The sequence below is a fragment of the Cantharellus anzutake genome, assembly GCF_015039405.1.
Source record: "Cantharellus anzutake strain C23 chromosome Unknown EI90scaffold_80, whole genome shotgun sequence".
Classification (NCBI taxonomy): domain Eukaryota; kingdom Fungi; phylum Basidiomycota; class Agaricomycetes; order Cantharellales; family Hydnaceae; genus Cantharellus; species Cantharellus anzutake.
The window spans coordinates 140,356-160,290 of record NW_024067030.1 but is presented as its reverse complement, the minus strand read 5'-3'; the positions used below and the strand labels follow the sequence as shown (position 1 = coordinate 160,290).

Below are 19,935 nucleotides of genomic sequence, written 5' to 3'. Positions count from 1 at the left end.
ATCACACGAATGAAAACGGGGGATGAGATGCGTACTACAGGTTGGACGCCATTCTGCGGGTGAGCTGAGGCTATGGCGGAGAGAGCAGAAACGACTGCCGGAGAAGACATATCGATGCGTGTTTGGATCTGTAAGGATATTTCCGAAATGGCGGAAGGAGCGACGATGGGCGAGGTGGATGTGGCTGAGAATGCTGAGTGGCGGTGAAGTGCAGTTGCCGGTGCAAGCGTAGTGCAAAGGTTGAGAATATGTAAAGTTAAGAACGAAACGATCTATGAACACACGAGCTCTAGTTAGAAACAAGGAGTCGTCCAGGGTTCCTAGTCGCATTGACACACCAAGAGTAACTTGAGGCGAGCGACAGGGTTCACAGGCTTATTCCCATCGCTTGACCCATCTACACCCCCTTTCTCGCCAATAACGGAATCTATCATGCGCTTGTGCCACGGCGCAGTGGGTGACACCGGAGAGGTTGTAATTATGGGCGAACTTGCTCTCGAGGACCTCGAGCTCTCAATAGCCTTCTTCGTCGCACGCATGGCTTTAATCCGACGAACCTAAAGGAAAGAAAAAACAATAGCGGCGCTTAAGTGGGCGCCAATATTCACGCACGATGGAAATCTCACCTCAACGACGACAGCAAGAATGCCCACATACATCGTAAAGAGCGCAAAGCAATCAATGCCCATCGTCAGCGCGGCCAGAGAACAAAACTCCTTCAATCCACCAACGCCACTTCCGACTCCAACCAAAAGGACCAAGATTTCTACTACATAATCTCTCACGATCGACGGACCAACATGATCCACCGCTTCAAGCACAATCTCGCTAGCTGTCTTGCTTTTCCTTCGAGGCATGCCCCCGGTACGTGGAGCGTTTCCGTTCAGGAGATTTGGAGGCAACAGACCCGGGTGATCCACAACTGCTTTCACTAATCTTAGGGGTTTATCAAATCCGACAGTGATGACCAAGAAAGGCAGCGCTTCTGATATTCCAATGGGGTCGAGAGGGATTTTGATGTAGTTTGCTATGGGGAGGGCGATGATGAAGGCGCAGACAGCAGAAATGAGGACCGTGGAGGCTTGACGACGCCAACAAGAATTGAATTGATGATTCCACAAAAAGGCAGTGTGCGGCGATTTCGGGTTGTTCACACATGGAGATAAAACATAAGTGCATTTGTGACCGGTTTTAGTGATGATTCCATGGAACCATTAGGGGAAAGTGAAGAGAATAATGGTTTGCAGTTCGGATCGCCGATTGGGAAGGGTCACGAGTTCCAGAAAGTCAGCACAAAAGTAGATTCGATGTCGAGTGGGGAAATGCGCTCTTTGAAAGCGCATGACATACCTAACCAGAAGTTAGAGCCCAGCTTTCGGGCATTCAAGAATAAATTAACGAAGGTGGCATGCATAAGAATGTAGCCTAGAAGCACAATCAAGATGTCGGCGGAGTCTGCCTTCTGGTGAACAATAGACAGTCATATGACGCAAATCACATTAATCAGTCTCGGTTGAATTTAAGGGGAAACGAAAGCACCGACGGACCTTTGCGAGTTTCCAAAAGCGGAGTATCATTGCACGACCTGCGTAGGCAACCCACTTGCCGCTCGGCATCTCCGCAATCGCCTCCTCCCTACCTATGATGTCAAAACTGACTTGAGAGAGAAGGCTCCTTAACTCATTGTTGGAAGGCAGTTGGAAGGAGGACAGAGCATCGATGAATCTGTTACTCCCCGAGACCGGGAAGGCTAAGGTGAGAATCTGCGTTCGCGGAGTCCGGTGAACGGAGAGGAAACATTGCGATGCCGCCGGAATTCTGTAACATAACGAGGAGTAGGACAATCCACCCTTTGCTCTAAAGTCGTGTATAATGTAGTCTATGAGCCGCTCAATCGGTTCCGAGAGAATATTGGATGCGAGAGTGATGTTGGATGTATGCGGGTTGGTTGAAGGGAAAGATGTAGCATATTGACCCGACCGTAAGTATTTGTACGGCTCATCTAAACTGAAGATGACCTGGACGAGATCCACTTTGGCATTACGTGGAAGGGGGACCTCAGTCCAGGTATCTTCGGAAGCGGGAACCCACTCGTTTCCGATTTTTCGTGTCACAGACGGTCTTAACGTGGACAGTGGGTTATTGTGCCCTCCAGAGAGGAAGTCAGAGTGTTTGATGGAGTGGACAATTTGAAAGTAGGCCAAGGTCACCAGGACGAAACTGACGACGATGGTTTCGATGGGGAAACGCGCTGCCCTGGAAGAAAGCAGTCGCAGGATGGAACGTGTCGGCCCAGAAATCATCTGTAATAACGGAAAGTAATGGTAGTAGCTGGCAGAGGGTGGGGAATCGAGCAGATGTCTTGGGGTTCCGGGATAATAAGTTGAGTTGGGGCGGTGGTACGATAAAGATTTGGCTATTTCGGATAATGATGTTTGCGTAATATGCGCAGCAACGACACGTCAAAGTACGTGGACAAAATAATAATGAATGCTTTGGGTGTGTTGAACACCTCTTCCGGGGACGAGTAGAGACTGGAAGCTAAGCGCGAGAGTGTCCTGGGAGTGGTCTGGAATAAATATAATGATAAAATAACTACCGGAAATTGCCGAACCGCGAGTCGGCGATTAACCCGCACGACCCCGCACCTTTCCGCACGTGGCTGGTGAGTGACTGGCGAGCCCAAACGTCCGATGCAGTGCAGCCGACGTCGTGGTTCCGGAATTCCGATGTCCGGCGATGTCATCTATTGCAAGTTTCGGAGCCCCGTGGCTTCTCGCGTTTGTTCCGGAGTCGACTGACCCTGGTGATCATGATAAGACACATGGGGGGCGCAAACACCCTTAAGTCATTCTCTTCGAGTCTGAGGGACCCTTCAGAGTATCTACGACGCCACCATGACATTGCACGCTCTTCCATAGCCACATTGCTGGTAATCAGCTTCATTTCGAAGGTTTGTGACAGAAGCTGAAGGGAAACCTGCTCTGCAGGGTTGGCTTTTCCCGGCGCCGCAACATTGATATTCGTTTGGTCCGATGTCTTATGCCAGTTCTGGCATATCACGGCTGAGACCATTCCTGGACCCACTGCCACCACTAGCCTCATGGTTGTGATCCGTGGGATGATCGATTTGATTACCTCCGGGTCAATGTTCCATATCCCCACTGCTGGGCCCCTGCATTGGGGAAAATAAGGCCCCCGAGATTCGCACTCCTCGTGGCACCGGCATTTCAACTTCCGCCCGGGAAGTTTCATCTGCGTGCGCAATGTCCTCAAGACACGGTTATGGTTTCCAATGAACATTGAGTCTGCGCCATTCGCCCACGCTGTTTCAAATTTACGAATTTGAGACCCATGTGATGCTTCAAAGACGGTAAGCTCAGCACCCCCGTCTTTAAATATCACAAGCCTTTGTTCCACTTTTGACAGTGCCTGCATTCCATCTTGTGTTAACCCTGCTACAACTGGCACTGCTGTCTGTCGGCTTGTATTCGCCGCAGAAAACATCGCTGATTCATTAAGAAACTTCTGCTGCGGCAGCATATCCCGGGCACCTGCCTACCTGTTGCTCAACGATATCCCATCAATGACTTGAATGTAGGTCTCCGTCACCTAGTGCGTTCAAGGACATGAAGGGTGTGCTCCGCTCACAGGCCCCCAACCAGAATGCTTGAATGTGCGCTGTGTAATGTTAGATTATCTTCACAATTTCGGGAAGGTCGGCACTGAAAGACCAACCCATCGACGTCAATTCATCTGGACACGGGTACGGCATAAGCGCCCGCATTAAGATGAATGAGACGGATTTCAATTAGGGCTCTTAATAATTCGGTTTCGGTCAGAAACCGGACCTGACGATTGCCTTGTGCTCCAACTAAAAGTCGTACTGCAAACCGTGGTTTGCAACAGTTTGAATAACACGGCTTGAAGGCGCGATAAAATGCTTGAAATGGAACCGGTAATTTTGTCAGTGACAGATCGGTTTCTGGCTCAAACCGAACCGTTCGAAGCCCTAATTTTAACGTTGTTGCCGCACCGCTCTGGCCCAGGGTGAGGAACACTGCACGCCAACATCACAATTGGCAGCTCCTTAAGTGAGCCCTTCTTTTTGGTTCCGTCAACCTTTCGACCTGAGCCCCTACTGAAACTCGCCCAGGTTTGGCGTCTTTGACCATCGATCCCCGGGCACAATATAGCAACATTTCACATATTATCAATATCGATCGGGCGCATTCGCTGCTCACACAGAACCCCTCAAAGTGGGGAGAGACTCAATTTTGAAAACAAGGCACCGAAGGCTTTCTGACGCTTCCAGTCGCCGGTATCGCCTAGCAGTACATAGTGACGTACATAGGTTCCAGGCAGCTAACCCGACTATGAACATCCTGCCATGATCCTTTCAGGCACGGTACTCCGGTATTTGACCGCACCCCCAGGCCGCGATTCACGATAGTTGGGTGGCACGAGTATAATATTGTTATGTGTGTGGTGTGCGCATAAAACTGGCCGGAAAATGTTAATGACAAAATAACCAAACAATGCTGCGTGATCACTCTGATGCTATCAATCAATGCCGGAAATCCTGCTCCACTGCCCTGCGAGCTTTACTTATCCCCGGAATCCGTTGATGCGCATCAAGATGCAGCCAATATTGATCGAGGCTTTTCCGTCAGGTGAAGGCTGTGTGATTGGAAATGGTTGCCACATTTGGGCTAATTTCAATATAAGCGCCCTGCTGTGAGGATCATCGTCCCTCTTCCATCTCCTTGGGGCATCTCCTTGGCTCGAACCCCCAACAAACCCGTGCAACATACTAATTTACCGTCGCATCTTCATTCACCTACTAAGCGCAGGGACGCTCGTTCACAGATTTAAAACACTCTAATCCCGCTATAAGTAGCGCAGTGGAAATTTGGAATGTTCAGCAGTCTTCTTACTCCTCTCAAAACGGCATTCGAGGAAGTGCGATCTCCACGTGTTTCTACTGTTATTCAGGGCACAGTAGAAGAGAGTCCCGAGGACTTCGCACATGATGTGCGCGTCGAAATCATTCGGCGTACTGTTGAAGATTTAAAAGTAGCGCCCAACATCGCGGCTCAGATCGAGGTCAGCTGGCTGGGACACAATAAATAGTGTATTTTTCAATCTGACAACCCAATACGCTACTTCTAGGAGCTCCACCAAATCGACACTGTTTTGCGTGAAGATGCTTCGATGAAGCAAGTGTTCAGCGAATTAGATGGCTTTCTCGTACTCGTCAGTGTCTTATCCACGTTGCGTGAAATGGACCGTTCTTCTGCCGAGTCACTGAGTACATGGAGAGAATATATGCGTGTGTGCTTCTCTGTCCTGTGCGTTGCACTCTCATCATCTCCGCGCAACCAAACGATTTTCGAGGTAGGTTATTCATTAGAATCTTGCGTTTGGAAAACTTATCGGAGTGCTTCTGCAGAAAACAGTGGGGTGGGAGACTTTAAAACAGGCCCTCCACCCGGCATCTCCTTCAAATGTTGGTCTTGCTTCCCTTTGGGGACTCCTCTTGAGCCTGGCCTTCAACGATATGAAGTTGGAGTCCTTCTTTGTGGATGCTCCTGATATAAGCAACGACCAAACGGCGCCACTGGACTCGCATATTCGTCATTCTCACGAGCGACTGACGAGCCTGAAAAACCCGAATGCCGTCATTGCATTGTTTGAACTACACGTGGAGATCATGTCCCCGAGGCAGGCTTCATATCTAGTTTTCAGGACGATCGAACGAATCGTTTCGATATCACATCGAAATCAGGCAATGCTGAACGCACTCGGCCTCGGAGGATCTGTATTTGACTACGTTTCGAAGAAGGTACAGCTTTTGCCTACAGAAAGTACTAAACTCGTAGTGCAGAAACTACTAAGGAGACTTCTGGAAATGGGGGTTCCTACTCTTGATCAGGCACGAGCCTTGTTCCAGAATGTCCTCAGAAACTCGGCAGTTGACTCTGATGCCCTCACTCTACTGAGAAGCGCGAGTCGGGCAAAGTGGCCATCGTTCTTTTCTTTTAACCATGCTTCTGCCCTAATACTTCCGGATACTCGAGGGAAGGCCTTTCCACCTCTGGCAGGCTTCACTTATATGGTTAGAGTTCATATGCGTGGCAGTCCGATTTTTCTGTTGACATTGCCTTTGACTGCAATCACAACTTAGACTTGGATATATGTCGACCGCTATCCGCTTCCAGATGAGCCCATGATCATCTTTGGGGCGCGTTCCTCCTCACCCTCGCGGTGGATTGTGAAACTAAGTTTGCTGAGTGAAGGCGATCTTGAATGCGCGACCCCCTCCATGCAGGAGCCTCTACTTACGAATGCCGAAATTGTTCGTAAGGGTCGCTGGACACATGTTGCGCTGGTTCACTACCCATCCCGCTCCTCTTCGCCCAATATATGTAGGTATGCGTGTGGTTATGCTGTCAAAGAAACCCTTAACGTGCTTCCCTCAGGCCTATACGTCGACGGTCATGAAATCCAGTCCGAATCCTCGGTTTTTCCTAAACCGTCACCTCCACCCACAACTTATCACATTGGTTGCGATCCGTCTTTATTAGACTTCTTCCCTCAGAGTAAATGGTCAATGGCGACTTCACACTTGATTGGGTGTCCTCTCTCGTCTGATCTTGTCCTTCTCGCGCATCATCTTGGTCCACGATATATTGGGAATTTCCAAGATGCAGCATTGTACCGTTTCCTCACGTACGAAGCTTCAACGTCCCTGAACATTCACATGTTTGGCAATCAATCTTCTCTCTCCTCGAAATCAGGAATAACTGATGGCGCCAAAGTCATATCCAAAGCTCTTGCTGGAGATGTCGGTTTCAATGAGGACGACATCCTGTTGTCCTTGTCACCTTACGGCGTTAAAAACGATCCTGATGAAGACGAAAATTCAGGTGTTCAGGTTGTGACCAATGCTTCGGGGGTGCAACGATCGAATGGCGTTGTCGCCTCGATGCTGGGCGACGTTTACGTGGCCCAACTAAAATGTTTGGACGACAGCGTACGTCGGATGGGTGGTCCAGCTATCGCATTGAAGATCATCCAATGTTGCACTGTGCGCATCCACATGTGCGAAACAATGCCTAACTACTGACCAAATCACAGACATCGTCAGACCTGGAGAATGGGCTCGGTATCCTCTTTGATGTGATCCGCACCAGCTGGCAGAATTCGGAAGACATGGAACGGCTTCGTGAGTTTGGTTCCTTGCGTGGGGAACCCAGCGCCAAACATCGTGCTTGTCAGGTGGATACGACGTCCTCTCCTCGTTGCTCAGAGCAAAGTCTAGCCTCATCAATCAGGCCTGTTTCGAAGTCATATTTGAATCCCTAGGTATCAATTTTAGCAATCCTCGGTGCGTACTTCCTCCTGTGATAATTCCGGGGATTCGAATCCTCAACGAAAGCAGTGGCGCAACGATTGTGAATACAGTTGCTTATCGAGCCCTTGGATTGGACTTCCATTTGTGGTCACTGGTTAACCCGGATCTTCAAACTGTGTACTGGAGCCATTTCGAGGTTCTCCTTGAACAATCCAACTTCAAGCGCTTTAACAGCAAGCATCGAATAGCGAGGAAATTCAACTCCCCTGGCGTGCTGCGGCAGGCACTCTTCGTCTACCAGACTGATCTGTATCCTCCGGAGCAAATACATCGCATGGTTGACGCTATCGCGGTTTTGGCAAGATCGAATTGGTCAACGGATACTACCATAAAACCCCTTATTTCATATTTAGCCGCGAGACTGCACAGCCCAGGTTTGCTTGGCTTGCTTGCTTGCTTGCTTGCTTCCTGTTGAGTGCTGATATCACTTTACAGAGACAGGGCCATCGTCCCCACTTTCTCTGCGATCCCACTTGTCACACATAGATAGAGTGCACGCCCACGAGAAAGCGGAGCAGCTGTTGGTTGCTCTTGTATCGATTCTCTCGACAGAAACTTTCCTGGCGAAACTGAATGCGTCGTTACCCCTCTCTCGGATACTGATACTGCTACTAGGACCAAATCCGTCTCCTGTGGTTACATCCCAGGTTTTGCGTATCACCGCCCTTCAATTGCGGACCTTTTCCAACTCTTCCCGCAAGCTCGAACTCTTAAACTTTTGGAGCGTCTTAAAGGTAATTTTACCCGAATCATGGGATCCACTGGTCCATAGTGCAGCGTTCGATCTGCTACTTGGGAGGACCGAATCTGCCTCTAACTCACAAATCCCAACGGACGCGGTTGTGAAATATCCTCAGATGCTCCCTCCTATTTTTGCCTCACTCGAGCACGGGCTCACCAAGCTGCTGGAGCGTAGCATGCTCAGCGGTGGTCTGGAACTACCCAATGGTAACCCTCGTTCCTTCGCAACCTCGTTCGTCAGGATAATTGACCGACTTCTTTTAGCAACTTCAGCTGCATCTGAAACAGTTACAGAGGCTATAATTGAGGAGTTCGTAAACATGCATACAGCCAGTCGCACGTTCCGGGAAGCATTTAGCTTCAAACTTGTGATGACGGAACTTGTTTCGCTCCTTCGGACGTTGACGTCCAAAGGGGCCTTCACCCTCCAAGAGCGCAACTCGATTTCAGGGTTACTGGACAGATTAATACATTTCGCGAACCTAGTTTATGCCGATGATTCACTTAATTTCTCCCACAAACAAGAGGTGAGTTACTGTTTGACTTCAAGGAGGGGTATCTGAAGCTCATGGATACCAAGCTGGAGAGCGCCCTCCAAGCCACACATCTGCCTCCAACCTCTCTCTCCCCTGCCCCTGCATCAACACGACGGAGGTCCATTCTTGGTGTTTCGGTCTCCGACCGACGAAGTATCTCCGAGAGGAATGCTCAGAAGACGCTCTATAAAGTGGCTACTTGGCGTGCAGTGGTCATCTCTACTGAGAAACAGCGTCGGAGAAAGATGTATCAGGATATGTGAGTTAGTATGCTAGAAACGTGAGCTGTACTAACTGCTCCATAGGAGAGAAGAACTCCGTGCTTTACAACGACTTACCCAATGGCTTGTTTTGGTTCATCACGAAAGGAGCCTTTGGCCACAGAATACCACGGCCCTTTGGCGTTTGGATGAAGCTGAGGGTCCCTACCGAGTTCGGTGAGAATCACCTTACTGCCTGTTGAAACTCTCGATCAACTGTGATACGCAGAAAGAAGCTCGAGCCCGAGATCGACAAGTTGCTGGAGAATAAAGCCACGGACAGTCTCACTCGCGAGCTTCTGGAAATCGATGACGCAAACTCTGTTGTCGTTGTACACGCTCCTTGGGATGAATGTAACGTTCGTTGCTTTATTCCCTCGCTTCGTTGCTCACCTGTTCATCCAGCATACAACTTCGACGTCGCTGAAGGTATCGGCTTGTTCGCTCCTTTCGCTGTTGGTTTAACGATCTGTTCAGAGGATGACAAATGGGAAGATGAGCTCATTGATGACAAGCATCGCAAAATTAGACATGAACTCGAACCAGGTGACGTAATAGAAGTGGTCAAGAATGTGGCACGTATTGTGGGTGTTGATTCATCCCGTAAGTATGGCTTAATCTGGGCTGTGCACAGCATTCATATCCTCAATGTACAAGCTGGGCTCTTTATTCTCGGTCGGACGCATCTATACGTCAGAGACGGTTTAGTGGAATCGGCCGACGGCGAGGTTGTGGATGCGCGTGATGCACCGAAAGACGTCCTTCAGGTTCCCGGGACACTTCTTGCCGATCTCGACCCTAACATACGCGCTCGTCGATGGTTAGCTCCAAACTGATTATGTATTGTACAAGTCTGATTTCTTCCGAAAGGAGTTTTGAGGCGTTGGCTGGATTTAGCACCAGGACACATCTATTTCGGGATGTTTCGTGAGTGATTTGCTCATAATCTTACACTATCGCTAACGTCCCAGTCAGCCTGGAAATCTACTTTAGAGACTCACGTAGCCTCCTGTGTGTCTTCCCTAACAAACTAGATCGACAGGCCGTGCTCTCCAAGCTTCAAAAAGTCATGACCAAGACTGCAGCGGAGAGTAGTGCTGCAACGGCGACGTTCCGATCCCCTTTGCTAAATCTAGTTTCTGCAACTGGTAGGATTTATCAGAACCGACCCGAGATAGACGTGGCTCAGCGGCGGTGGCAAGCGAGAGAAATCAGTAACGTGAGTACACTAGCTCACTTTCCCTCAGCCTTTTCTGACATGGGTTAAAGTTTGCCTATCTCAGTATAATTAACCAGGCCTCAGGGAGGACACCCAATGATCTCACTCAGTACCCCGTTTTCGTACGTTTATTTCATCGTCATCGTGGCTTTAATATCTATCTAATCTGTATGCCTTCCAGCCTTGGATTCTCAAGGACTATACTTCAAATACATTGGATCTGTCCAAACCTGAAACTTTCAGAGAGTAAGATTAGAGAAGTCACTATTTTATGCTGCGCCAGTATCTCATATGACCACAAGTCTGAATTGGCCTATGGGGGCTTTAACAGAAGTTCGGCGAGCCTCAGCAGAGGCCCGATATTCTTCCCTGACAGATATTGGAGAGCCGCCCTTTCATTATGGTCCGCATTCTGTTTTGTTCCACTAACACCTCTAAGGGTTTGAGCAGGCACACACTTCTCGTCAAGCATGATTACATCCCACTTTCTCATTCGGTTACCACCTTTCAGCAAGCACTTCAAAGTTCTTCAGGTCTGTATTCACCTTGATTGGATCAACACCAGGGTCTCTCAGCCTCTGGTCCTCGGTTCTAGGGAGGCGATTTTGATTTACCAGAAAGGCTCTTCGTGTGAGTGATGTAAGCGATGTTTATATTATGAGGATATTAAACTCTGTGTTGTAGGGATGTTCAACGGGCTTACGAATCCGCCGCACAAGACAGCCGAGGGGATGTTAGGGAACTAATCCCTGAATTTTTCACTTGTCCGGAGTTCCTTGAAAATTTCTCTGATCTGGAGCTCGGGGTCAACGCTGGAGGAGAGCAAATCCAAGATGTTAAGCTTCCCCCGTGGGCCAAGCGGGATGCCCTGCTGTTCATTGCGCTTCATCGGCAAGTGAGTCGTCATGTCAAGAGTGATACGTTATTTACTGACCGAAAAAGGCCCTGGAAAGCGAATACGTTAGCCGAAATCTGCCCACTTGGATTGACCTTATATGGGGGTGCAGACAGAAAGATGTGGCATCTTGTAATGTGTATCACCCATTAAGCTACGAGGGGGCAATAGGCGAGGCACTTTGAAGCATCAATAATGACATTGAGCTAACAGGGTGCTGTTCAGATTTGGACAGTATAGATGATCCTCTACAGCTTGCCGCCTCTGTCGGTATAATTCATAATTGTAGGCTTGCTGCGCCACCGCACAGTGCACCATCTGACATCTGGGCCCTTCTCTCAAAGTTGGGCAAACACCCAGAAAAATCTTCTCTTCCCCCCATCCTCCTCGCTACATGGACGGCGAACTTTCGCTCCCTCTTGGAACGGCCTACGGCATTGCAGAACATCCACACCTTTTATTTCAATCAAATCAACCCATCAAATGTGCGTGGCCGACCCTGTGGCCGCTGATCGCCTGCTAACACCACCTTCAGCGACACAAAATGGTGTTTCATCCTTATATGTTGATCTTCTCAGTGAGAAAGTCATTCCGTGTGGCCCCGACTCGCTCATAGTACCAACTTTTGCACACGAATCTGTCGAATGGGGCTTCCAGGACCAAAGCTTGCGATTATTTGCGGACAAAAAGGTGGGTTCACTGGTAGCATCACCCAGAATATGCCTGATTGATGATCTAGCTGGTTCAAATTGTGGAGTCAGCGTACCTTAGCTGTGCATGTTTCTGCGACTCCGAGGTCCTCATCGCAGGAACTTCGGATAACATGGTGACAGTGTGGCGGATACACCGTTCCTCGTCATCGTCACCGAAGCTCAAGTTGTCCTATCTGATGCGTGGGCATGAATCAGCTGTACAATGTGTTGATGCATCTCGACCATGGTCCCTGATTGTTACCGGTAGCGATGATGGTACGGCCATATTCTGGGATCTCAACAGAGCTCAGTATGTGAGAACGATAAGGCATGACAGACCGGTGCATTCTTGTGCCATCAACAGCATCACAGTAAGCGATTGATCTTTGTGTCCACTGGAAATAGCAGCAGTTTTTCCTGATTCCACTGTTTCCAGGGTGATGTGGCAACGTGTTCCATTGACCGCCTTTCGATACATACAATAAACGGGCGTCATATCGCTTCCTTGCGACTTGGAGCACACGAGCGAATCACATCGCTTGCATTCCATGAAAGAGAAACATCCCTAGTTGGGATCTTAGCGGCCGGTTCCGCAGATGGCTCTATATCATTGCGGACATGGAACCCGAACGATACTCCGCTGGAAGAGAAGGCAAAGTGGAAGTTCTCTACAGTCCGTAATCTCAAAATGCGAAAAGAGCCCGGGTTAGGGATGTGGCTCCCCACAGTGACAGCACTGAAGTTTGTTGGGTAAGCCGACAAATCCTCCTGTCGTCTGATCCAAAATTTCTTACCTGCTATGTGTGGGTTCATCAGGGAAATACTGTACAGTGGAGATGAATCTGGACGCATGTTTAACTGGACACTCCCTGATTGAAGGTTCATGCTATGTCAATTTGCTTTAGCACTAGAGTGCTCGCTGTGCGTCGGTAGCGCCTGCATAACCATTCCTCAGCCAGCGAGTCAACCATTTATCGAGCAATTTAGTAACCTTCATGTAACTACAAAATTTTCTTATCAACTGTGTAAAACTGGAATGTCGTCCCATTCAACAAACAATGAACATCATTCTCCAACCGGAGTAGACCTAAACAAAGCGGTCCAATTTCTGAATCATCACGGCATCCTGTCCATTTTTGCATCCTCACATAATTTCCTTTTATGTAGGTGACGATTAGGCAGGGACCCAGCCTCTATATTAGGCCGGAAACCGTAAATATGTCTATCACTTCACAGCAGCCTCAGGTCGTCCTGGTTCTATGCGGTCTCGTGGGTTCAGGATAGGTAATAATTTTTGTCTCTGCTTCATCGCACTTTTTACTGTTTCCACTGCAGTCAGTGTTCGCCCAGTCTCTAGAACACCAATATCCGAATTTTTTACGGTGTTGTCAAGACGAGTTGGGGTCGCGTAGGAAAGTTGAGCTTGCTGTGAGACAGGCGCTTTCAGAGGGCCGTTCTATTATTGTCGATCGGACGAACGTGGACATCAGGGTGAGTTGCGTTGGTGACGCCTGGGGATGATGGCCTTACAGCTCACTAATGGTCGCAACGTTTAAAGTAACTGCTTCCTGGCCTCAAGGAGTGGCTCTAATTCCCTCGAAGTCAAAGAAGGACGTGGCTGGATATCGCGGATGAATTCCCATCTGTTGAAAAGTGGTGTATAATGATGGACACGCCATACGAGGTATGAATTTGAGATTATTATCCGAACCGGGAAGGTGGCCAACGTCCCTTCGGCATGCCCAAGGAATGTACATTCCGTGTACTCAACCGTCTGTACAAAACTTTGCTACACTGGTACTTGCTGAATAATCTTCGATTCATGATCCTGTCCCAGGGTATGACCACCCAACGCTCCGCCCACACGATGCTCTACATGGTGAGCTTTGTCTCGGAGGCTACCAGAAACTTCGGTACCGACACGCTGCTTTTCCAGTTCTGGAACGCTTCGCAGCGTCGTTTCAAACACCCCATCCTTACGAGGGCTTCGACAGAATGTTAGCCCTTTCTCCGCAATCAGGTCTCTCCCAAATTCCGTCCAGAGCCCATGGACCAAGGGATCTATACTATTCTCCTGACGAGATTGACGCTATTCTTGGTCGAATACTTGGACCAGAAGGAGACCCTTCCAATTCCCTTCACATTTAATTTGCAGTCAAGGTGCGTCCGTATCTCTGGCTTGTTTGTCCATTTGAAGAGGATTCACCACAGTTCCTCTATTTATGTATAGCTATGTTATCCTTCGTCTGGGAGTAGGTCGGCGGCACAAAACTGTGATAATCTTGATGGCCAGCATGTCGTTCATCACCATCACCCGTTTCCGACAATTAGTGCTTGCTTTTTGAACTTTGTCTTACGTATCTGTCAGCTACTGTTATAGTTACTACCTCGCAGCGCCCAGCATTATTTGGAAACAATTGTGATGACCTCCCGTCACCCATTGATGGTGACATCCGAGGCAAGTATCGCCGCTGACCCTATTATCGGCCACGATGGCTCCTCAGCTGCGCTGTCCACCTCCTAAGACTTACCTGGATTAGCTCGAGCCGAAATTTAAATGGAGTACTGTATGTATACGAGTTCACTGTTACGACTCATGTCCTTCGTAAGTGCGACGACCTTCACCTGCTTAAGATTCGTCTGATCGGAATTCGAACACTGAGACGAGAAGACAGCGATAAATAGAACTGTTCAATAACACTGCCGTACCCTGTAAATGAGTTTGAAGGTCACACTTGCGTATCCAGAACAACAAACGAACAAAACCCTGATACTCCTGTCATCCTCCATTCAGGTTCCAGTCGTGGAAGCAGAGCAGTTATCATATAGAGGTTCGGGTATTAGGTCGTTGCCTGACTCCGCTGATGAGCTGTTGATATTTCTTGGAACCATTTGGGGGTTTCGCCTCCCAGGATGGAGCTTCCCCGTGTGTACCAAACCCCTGTGTAGTTCTGGATATGAGCCCCAAAGCAGGAACCCATATTCGTTTGTGAAACGTCGCAGCCTTCAGAAGTCTCAGACTGGCATTTTTTTTGGGAGGGGCCGAATAATACAATGACTTACACACTTTCGAGTCTTATCTATCTGCTTTCGATGTTGCGTTGATCGATGGGCACAACCAAGCTATCAGACAGGTAGCAATTAAGCTCGAATCATCCTCAGTAAAGTACAATTACAGGGACCTCAGTTACAATTTAGTGCTCGGTTTATTCTCCTGTCTCGCTTCCCTAAGAACAGACTCGATCCAATCTCCGACATACTTGGTCACTTCTTCTTTTCGTTCTATCATTAGCCAATGTCCCGCGCCATCAAGATCGATGGTTTTTAATGATTTTGCGAAATTTCTCGAGCGTTTAGCTGCTTGTTTCGGAGATGCAGGGTCCTCGGTACCCCGGATCAGGAGGAAAGCTGTCTCAGTCGGCAGGAATGAGGGGAGCTTTGCCACTGAAAACATTAATAGTCATGAGCGCGTCCGAAATATCTTCATGGTGGACTTTTGGTACCTTTCTCATCGTTGAAGCGGATACGTTTGGTCTTGTAGTACATAAGTGGCCCCGACATAGAATTTTCGAATTGCTTGACATAAAAGTTCATTTCCTGTGATGGCAATTCTTGCAGGGTGAGACAAGTTCCCCGTCAAGTTATTTGGGCTCACCGACGAAGAGAGAACACTTGGCCCATCAGGGAATTTATCTTTTCCTCGAAGAAAGTTCTCAAGCTTTTCAACTTCCACCCACTTCCATGTCAGGGAGTCGGAACGGTAAATCATATCCAGGAACGTGCGGAGCTAGAGTGACATTGAGGACCAATGGCCTTCGCACGGAGATCGGTCAGCTCACGTTGGATTCGATATCCTTCGTGGACCTAGGATCTTCCAAGTATACTTGGTAGCCCAATCCGGGGACACGTTTTGCTACTATGGACAATGGGATGTATGAAGGTGCTGGAGGGGAGTATGGGATAGATAAACTAGGACAAGTGAGCATGAAGTCAAGATGGCGTGCGTGAAACTTACGCAACCACGGTCAATACACGTTCGGGATGCCAAAGGTACATCCTCCACGCAATTTCGGCACCCCAATCATGTCCAACAATGGCAGCCTTCTCTACCTGAAAATTCGATCACGAAACAAACCCATTGCGGAAAGAATTTTGGTAGGACAATGGAGAGAAGCGTACCGTCAAGAGGTCGAGTAGAGCCGTAAGATCCTTGCATATTGACTTGGTCGAGTATGCGGAAACTTCAGTAGGTTTATCTGTCCCACCGTAACCCAACGCATCGACAGCAATGATTCTCCAACCTGTCAAATTTTCAAGGTGAAAAAAAAGGGATTAATTTGCGCTTTCCAAGGTGTGCTCACCCCTTTTGGCCCACGGCCCTATCTGGTACCTCCAACCATACCTATGAACCGATATTCGCTCTCTTAGTGGCCAGTAGGATCAATCATCGGCATACCAAGAATCGGGAAATCCTGCGAATGCGCATCAGGTAGGCCAAAATACACCTCCAGAAATCAAAACTTCTCACCATGTATAAGCAACAATGTTGGTGTGTCCTTTATGAAGGACTTGAACGGTTTTTGGTCGACAAAATGATAAGTTCTTCCTGTACTCAAACGTTCCGAGCGATGGTTGAAGCTCGAAGGGTCGATCGGGTCCATTGTCGGCGTTCAAATTGCCGGTGTGGGAATTCGGGGGTGTACCACCGCAAGTCCCACTTCATTCTTGACGTCGAGCGCCGGGATGACAACTTCAACCGCTATGGGTGGGAAGCACATTAAGGTAAATTTAGGGGCGGATGGGGTTGCAATAGTCACTTTCTCGCGGTGTGTTGAGGACCGCCCTGTGTGAGTGTGCGAACAGCCAAACTTACTTGAATCCTTGAAACAGCCCTCCAGTCAATGCTTTCAATACGGTGTAAGTACCAATGTTCATCAGCTTGGTTTATCTCAGGATGATGGTGTGTGCTTGTTCTATACAGAATGTGGCAGGAAATACCCAAAATATTTGACAACCTTAGTCTCGATCCTGCCGTGAGAGTCGTAGTGCTGGCCTCTACAGAACGAGCTTTCACTGGTGGAATAGACCGTAAGCGTCGGTTCTCCATCGCTAAATCTTTCCTTAGATCTTTGGGCACTTACCCAATATTTAGTGAAGGATATTGCGGACTTCTTTCAGGAGGGCGATGACAGCGCCCGAATAGCGTTGCAGTTTCGTCCCTTGATATTTGTCGGTGCTGTTTGGTATTTCCCCACACTATGCTACTTACATTCTTCTCGCCTCTAGCAATTCCAAAATGCCATCAACTCCATAGAAAATTGTCGGGTTCCAGTAATTGCCGCCGTTCATGGATTCGCCTTTGGGCTCGGCGTCGATATATTAAGTGCATGCGATGTTCGGTATGCTACGGAGGATGCGACATTTAGTGTCAAGGTACGTAGGCCCATTCAATAACGTGGTTAACACCATGATTGTGGGCTTAGGAAGTAGATATCGGGATGGCCGCGGATGTTGGTAGCTTAGCCCGGTTCCCCAAGACCGTTGGGAATGACAGTTCAGCCCGTGAAATAGCCGTCACGGCTAGAATTTTCAGTGCTAAGGAAGCCGAGGCAATTGGATTCGTTTCGAAGCTTGTGCCTGGTGGGAAACGAGAGGTTCTTGGTGCGATAGCATCTTCTGCATGAATGCAAGTGATCCTTACACAGGGCCCGGGACTCTCCCGTCTCCCGTGGTTTACATCACAGATGCTGCTTTGGTGACAGCAAAGGAGATTGCGACCAAGTCACCGATCGCAGTTGCAGGAACGAAGCATGTCCTGCTACATTCTCGCGATCACACGTACGTCAAGCGGTTCTACTGTCTGGCAGCTCCAATGAATTTCCTCACGCAGTGCCCTTGAGAATTTGGATTACGTTGCAACTTGGAATGCGGTGATGTTTCAGACTGCCGTACGTCATTTATCTCCCATCAATCCTAGGACCAGCCCAGATAACAGTTAGAACAGGATACAACCGAAGCCATCAATTCATTCCTTCAGAAGCGAAGACCACGGTTTGGCCCTTTGGCTAGCAAATTATAATCGAGATCTCAACGCGCAAAGCCATAGAATCTTCACCCTTGTGTATTTTTGTAATGCGATTGATCGAGTAGGTCAGATTCGAGACACTGCACCTTGCCTGTAAGGACGCGCAATATCATGAATATGTACCACGTTATCCTTATCGTGGTTCAGATCATTTCGCTGGCCCCCTTCTCGGTTCGTTCAAAATGAGAGAATAATTACCAGCTTTGCATCGTTGACATTGTTGCTTCACTACCCCAAGTGTCCTTGTTTGCTGCTTGGTGCCCGGACTGATAACCGATCGCTTACAACTCAGATCCGTCTATAGTACTATTGCAAATTGAACCACGATGACTCGCACGCGCGCGCACTCGCCTCACCGAACCCCCTACATCCAGGGGGAGCACGACAGCCCAACAATTCACACTCGCGTCGGGAACATAGGAAAGTAAGTGATGCTTATAAGACGTCAGTTCGCTCCCAATCGACGGGGACACACCCATTTGGCATGCAGGGCAGCCGTGTTTATATTTTTCCATAGGGTGACGCGAGATGAAGAAGCAGGTTAGCTGCGATTGATGCCACAAACTGGGATAGCGTAACAAAAAGGAGGTACAGGGATCACCTGCTTTCTATTCAATGCCAACTTCCCGACGAGGCGGGAGAGTCACCCAAATCTGGGCGGCAACGAGATGCGTTGAATTTCTTATCAGCAAATTGAGATAGTTCAGCACTGGTTCTTAGTTGGCATTTCAACATGTCTACAAGCGATAATCGGTTGAAAACTATTGTGGGGCACTGGGGTGGTTTTCAACATTCTCGCCACTGGGTCAGATTGTAAACATTCTTGGGATACCTTGAGATTAAGATGACAGAATACAGCAGTGAGAAGTTTGCTGAGCCTGCAGGCAAAAAACGAGTGACTCCTTTCCTTTTCCGGAAGGGGCCATTTTGAATTGAAATGTGGTGTCCGCGTTGGTCGCATATATGGTGCTGAAAACCCCCTCAAATACGGCCCCAACCCTCCAGCAGAATCAATCATGACTCCGACTCAGACCCTCCGCTTTATACCATGTTGTCCTCTCATACTGAGGATGCCCCACAGTGGCAGTGGCCGCAACATGAGTTTGATTCTCATTCGTGACTGCCAACAGGGTGTTGGGACAGTGCGGAGGATCGAAGGCCATGGATGCGCCGTTTCCCTGAGGCAGTTTCTCGATGCGTCTGCTTAGTGGCACTAGTGTGGATAAATTGCGAGCGAAGTGCATCAATTCAGTGCTCTTACTGCATTCGTCTACTACGGGTTATCTATCGTTTGAACTGGTATTCGTTTGACAGGCCCGCTCTAGTTTCGAGCCTCCTGAATCTTGGGAGATTTGTGACCTAGCTCCTTCAACTCTTTGCAAACTTCGGGGGATGGTACAAATCCCATCAGAAACTAACTGATTAAATTGAATTTGAGGTCACAGGTCCCATCTCGCCCTTTATATAAAATCGAGAGCCAAATCCCCGAGAAAAGAACGGAAGAAAACTATATGCGAGGGATTGCGGTGACTGGGAAACACAGGTCTCTTCAACGCCACTGGCCTGTGCTGTGCACATCCAACAGTCGGCCTAATCACATTCTTTTCAAGATGGACTCTCCCAGCTGCGGAATATGGTCGCAATACACGCAGGTTATGCTGGTTCTGCCCTTTAAGTGATTTGATTCGTTAGGATTTGAGTCAAGCTCGCTGGATCTGATAGGCAATGCATTCGCGATTGGAGTGCAAAGGCCAAAAAAATCATTATGCGGGCTCTCTGAATGAATGACTTGATTCACGAGGATTTGGATCAACGCAAAAAGCTTGCTCATCCACAAAAACTACTAGGCAATGCACCCATGATCAGGATACCAGGCTCAAACTATTATGCGGATGGTTTCTCCATCTAAACTGTGTCACAACTTCACACAGTTGGCTTCCCAGAAGCATGTGGCTAGATCTCATTTGGAGGTTCTGCCCCTTTGCTCTGGAACTAATAACCATTTAACTAGGTGCGGTGTTGCCGCGCGCCGTCGTAGGTTCTATTTAATTTCTGGTTAGACGCATCTGCTTCGTATTTCAACACTCTCT

At 48.6% G+C, this 19,935-nt stretch overlaps 2 protein-coding genes across 2 annotated transcripts; one reads left to right on the top strand and one right to left on the bottom strand.

Moving 5' to 3' along the window:
- Nucleotides 1-2,662: 2,662 nt before the first annotated feature.
- Nucleotides 2,663-3,868, bottom strand: EI90DRAFT_3079601 (uncharacterized protein). Its single transcript, XM_039061842.1, has 2 exons — nucleotides 3,430-3,868; nucleotides 2,663-3,373 (listed from the first exon to the last, which is right to left on the bottom strand). Exons 1-2 carry the CDS (start codon nucleotides 3,441-3,443, stop codon nucleotides 2,743-2,745), a joined length of 645 nt encoding a protein of 214 aa, XP_038910562.1. The 5' UTR covers nucleotides 3,444-3,868; the 3' UTR covers nucleotides 2,663-2,742.
- Nucleotides 3,869-4,917: 1,049 nt separating this feature from the next.
- On the top strand, nucleotides 4,918-12,637 carry EI90DRAFT_3131754 (uncharacterized protein; the record flags this gene model as incomplete). Its single annotated transcript, XM_039064418.1, has 29 exons — nucleotides 4,918-5,106; nucleotides 5,173-5,397; nucleotides 5,453-6,118; nucleotides 6,188-6,428; nucleotides 6,483-7,090; nucleotides 7,141-7,228; nucleotides 7,282-7,791; nucleotides 7,853-8,685; nucleotides 8,739-8,953; nucleotides 9,000-9,131; nucleotides 9,184-9,308; nucleotides 9,360-9,557; nucleotides 9,612-9,774; nucleotides 9,825-9,881; nucleotides 9,930-10,173; nucleotides 10,224-10,295; nucleotides 10,355-10,419; nucleotides 10,476-10,576; nucleotides 10,624-10,706; nucleotides 10,769-10,803; nucleotides 10,858-11,068; nucleotides 11,116-11,200; nucleotides 11,282-11,353; nucleotides 11,413-11,553; nucleotides 11,604-11,758; nucleotides 11,808-12,070; nucleotides 12,125-12,131; nucleotides 12,197-12,510; nucleotides 12,577-12,637. 29 exons carry the CDS (start codon nucleotides 4,918-4,920, stop codon nucleotides 12,635-12,637), a joined length of 6,159 nt encoding a protein of 2,052 aa, XP_038910561.1.
- Nucleotides 12,638-19,935: the final 7,298 nt, after the last annotated feature.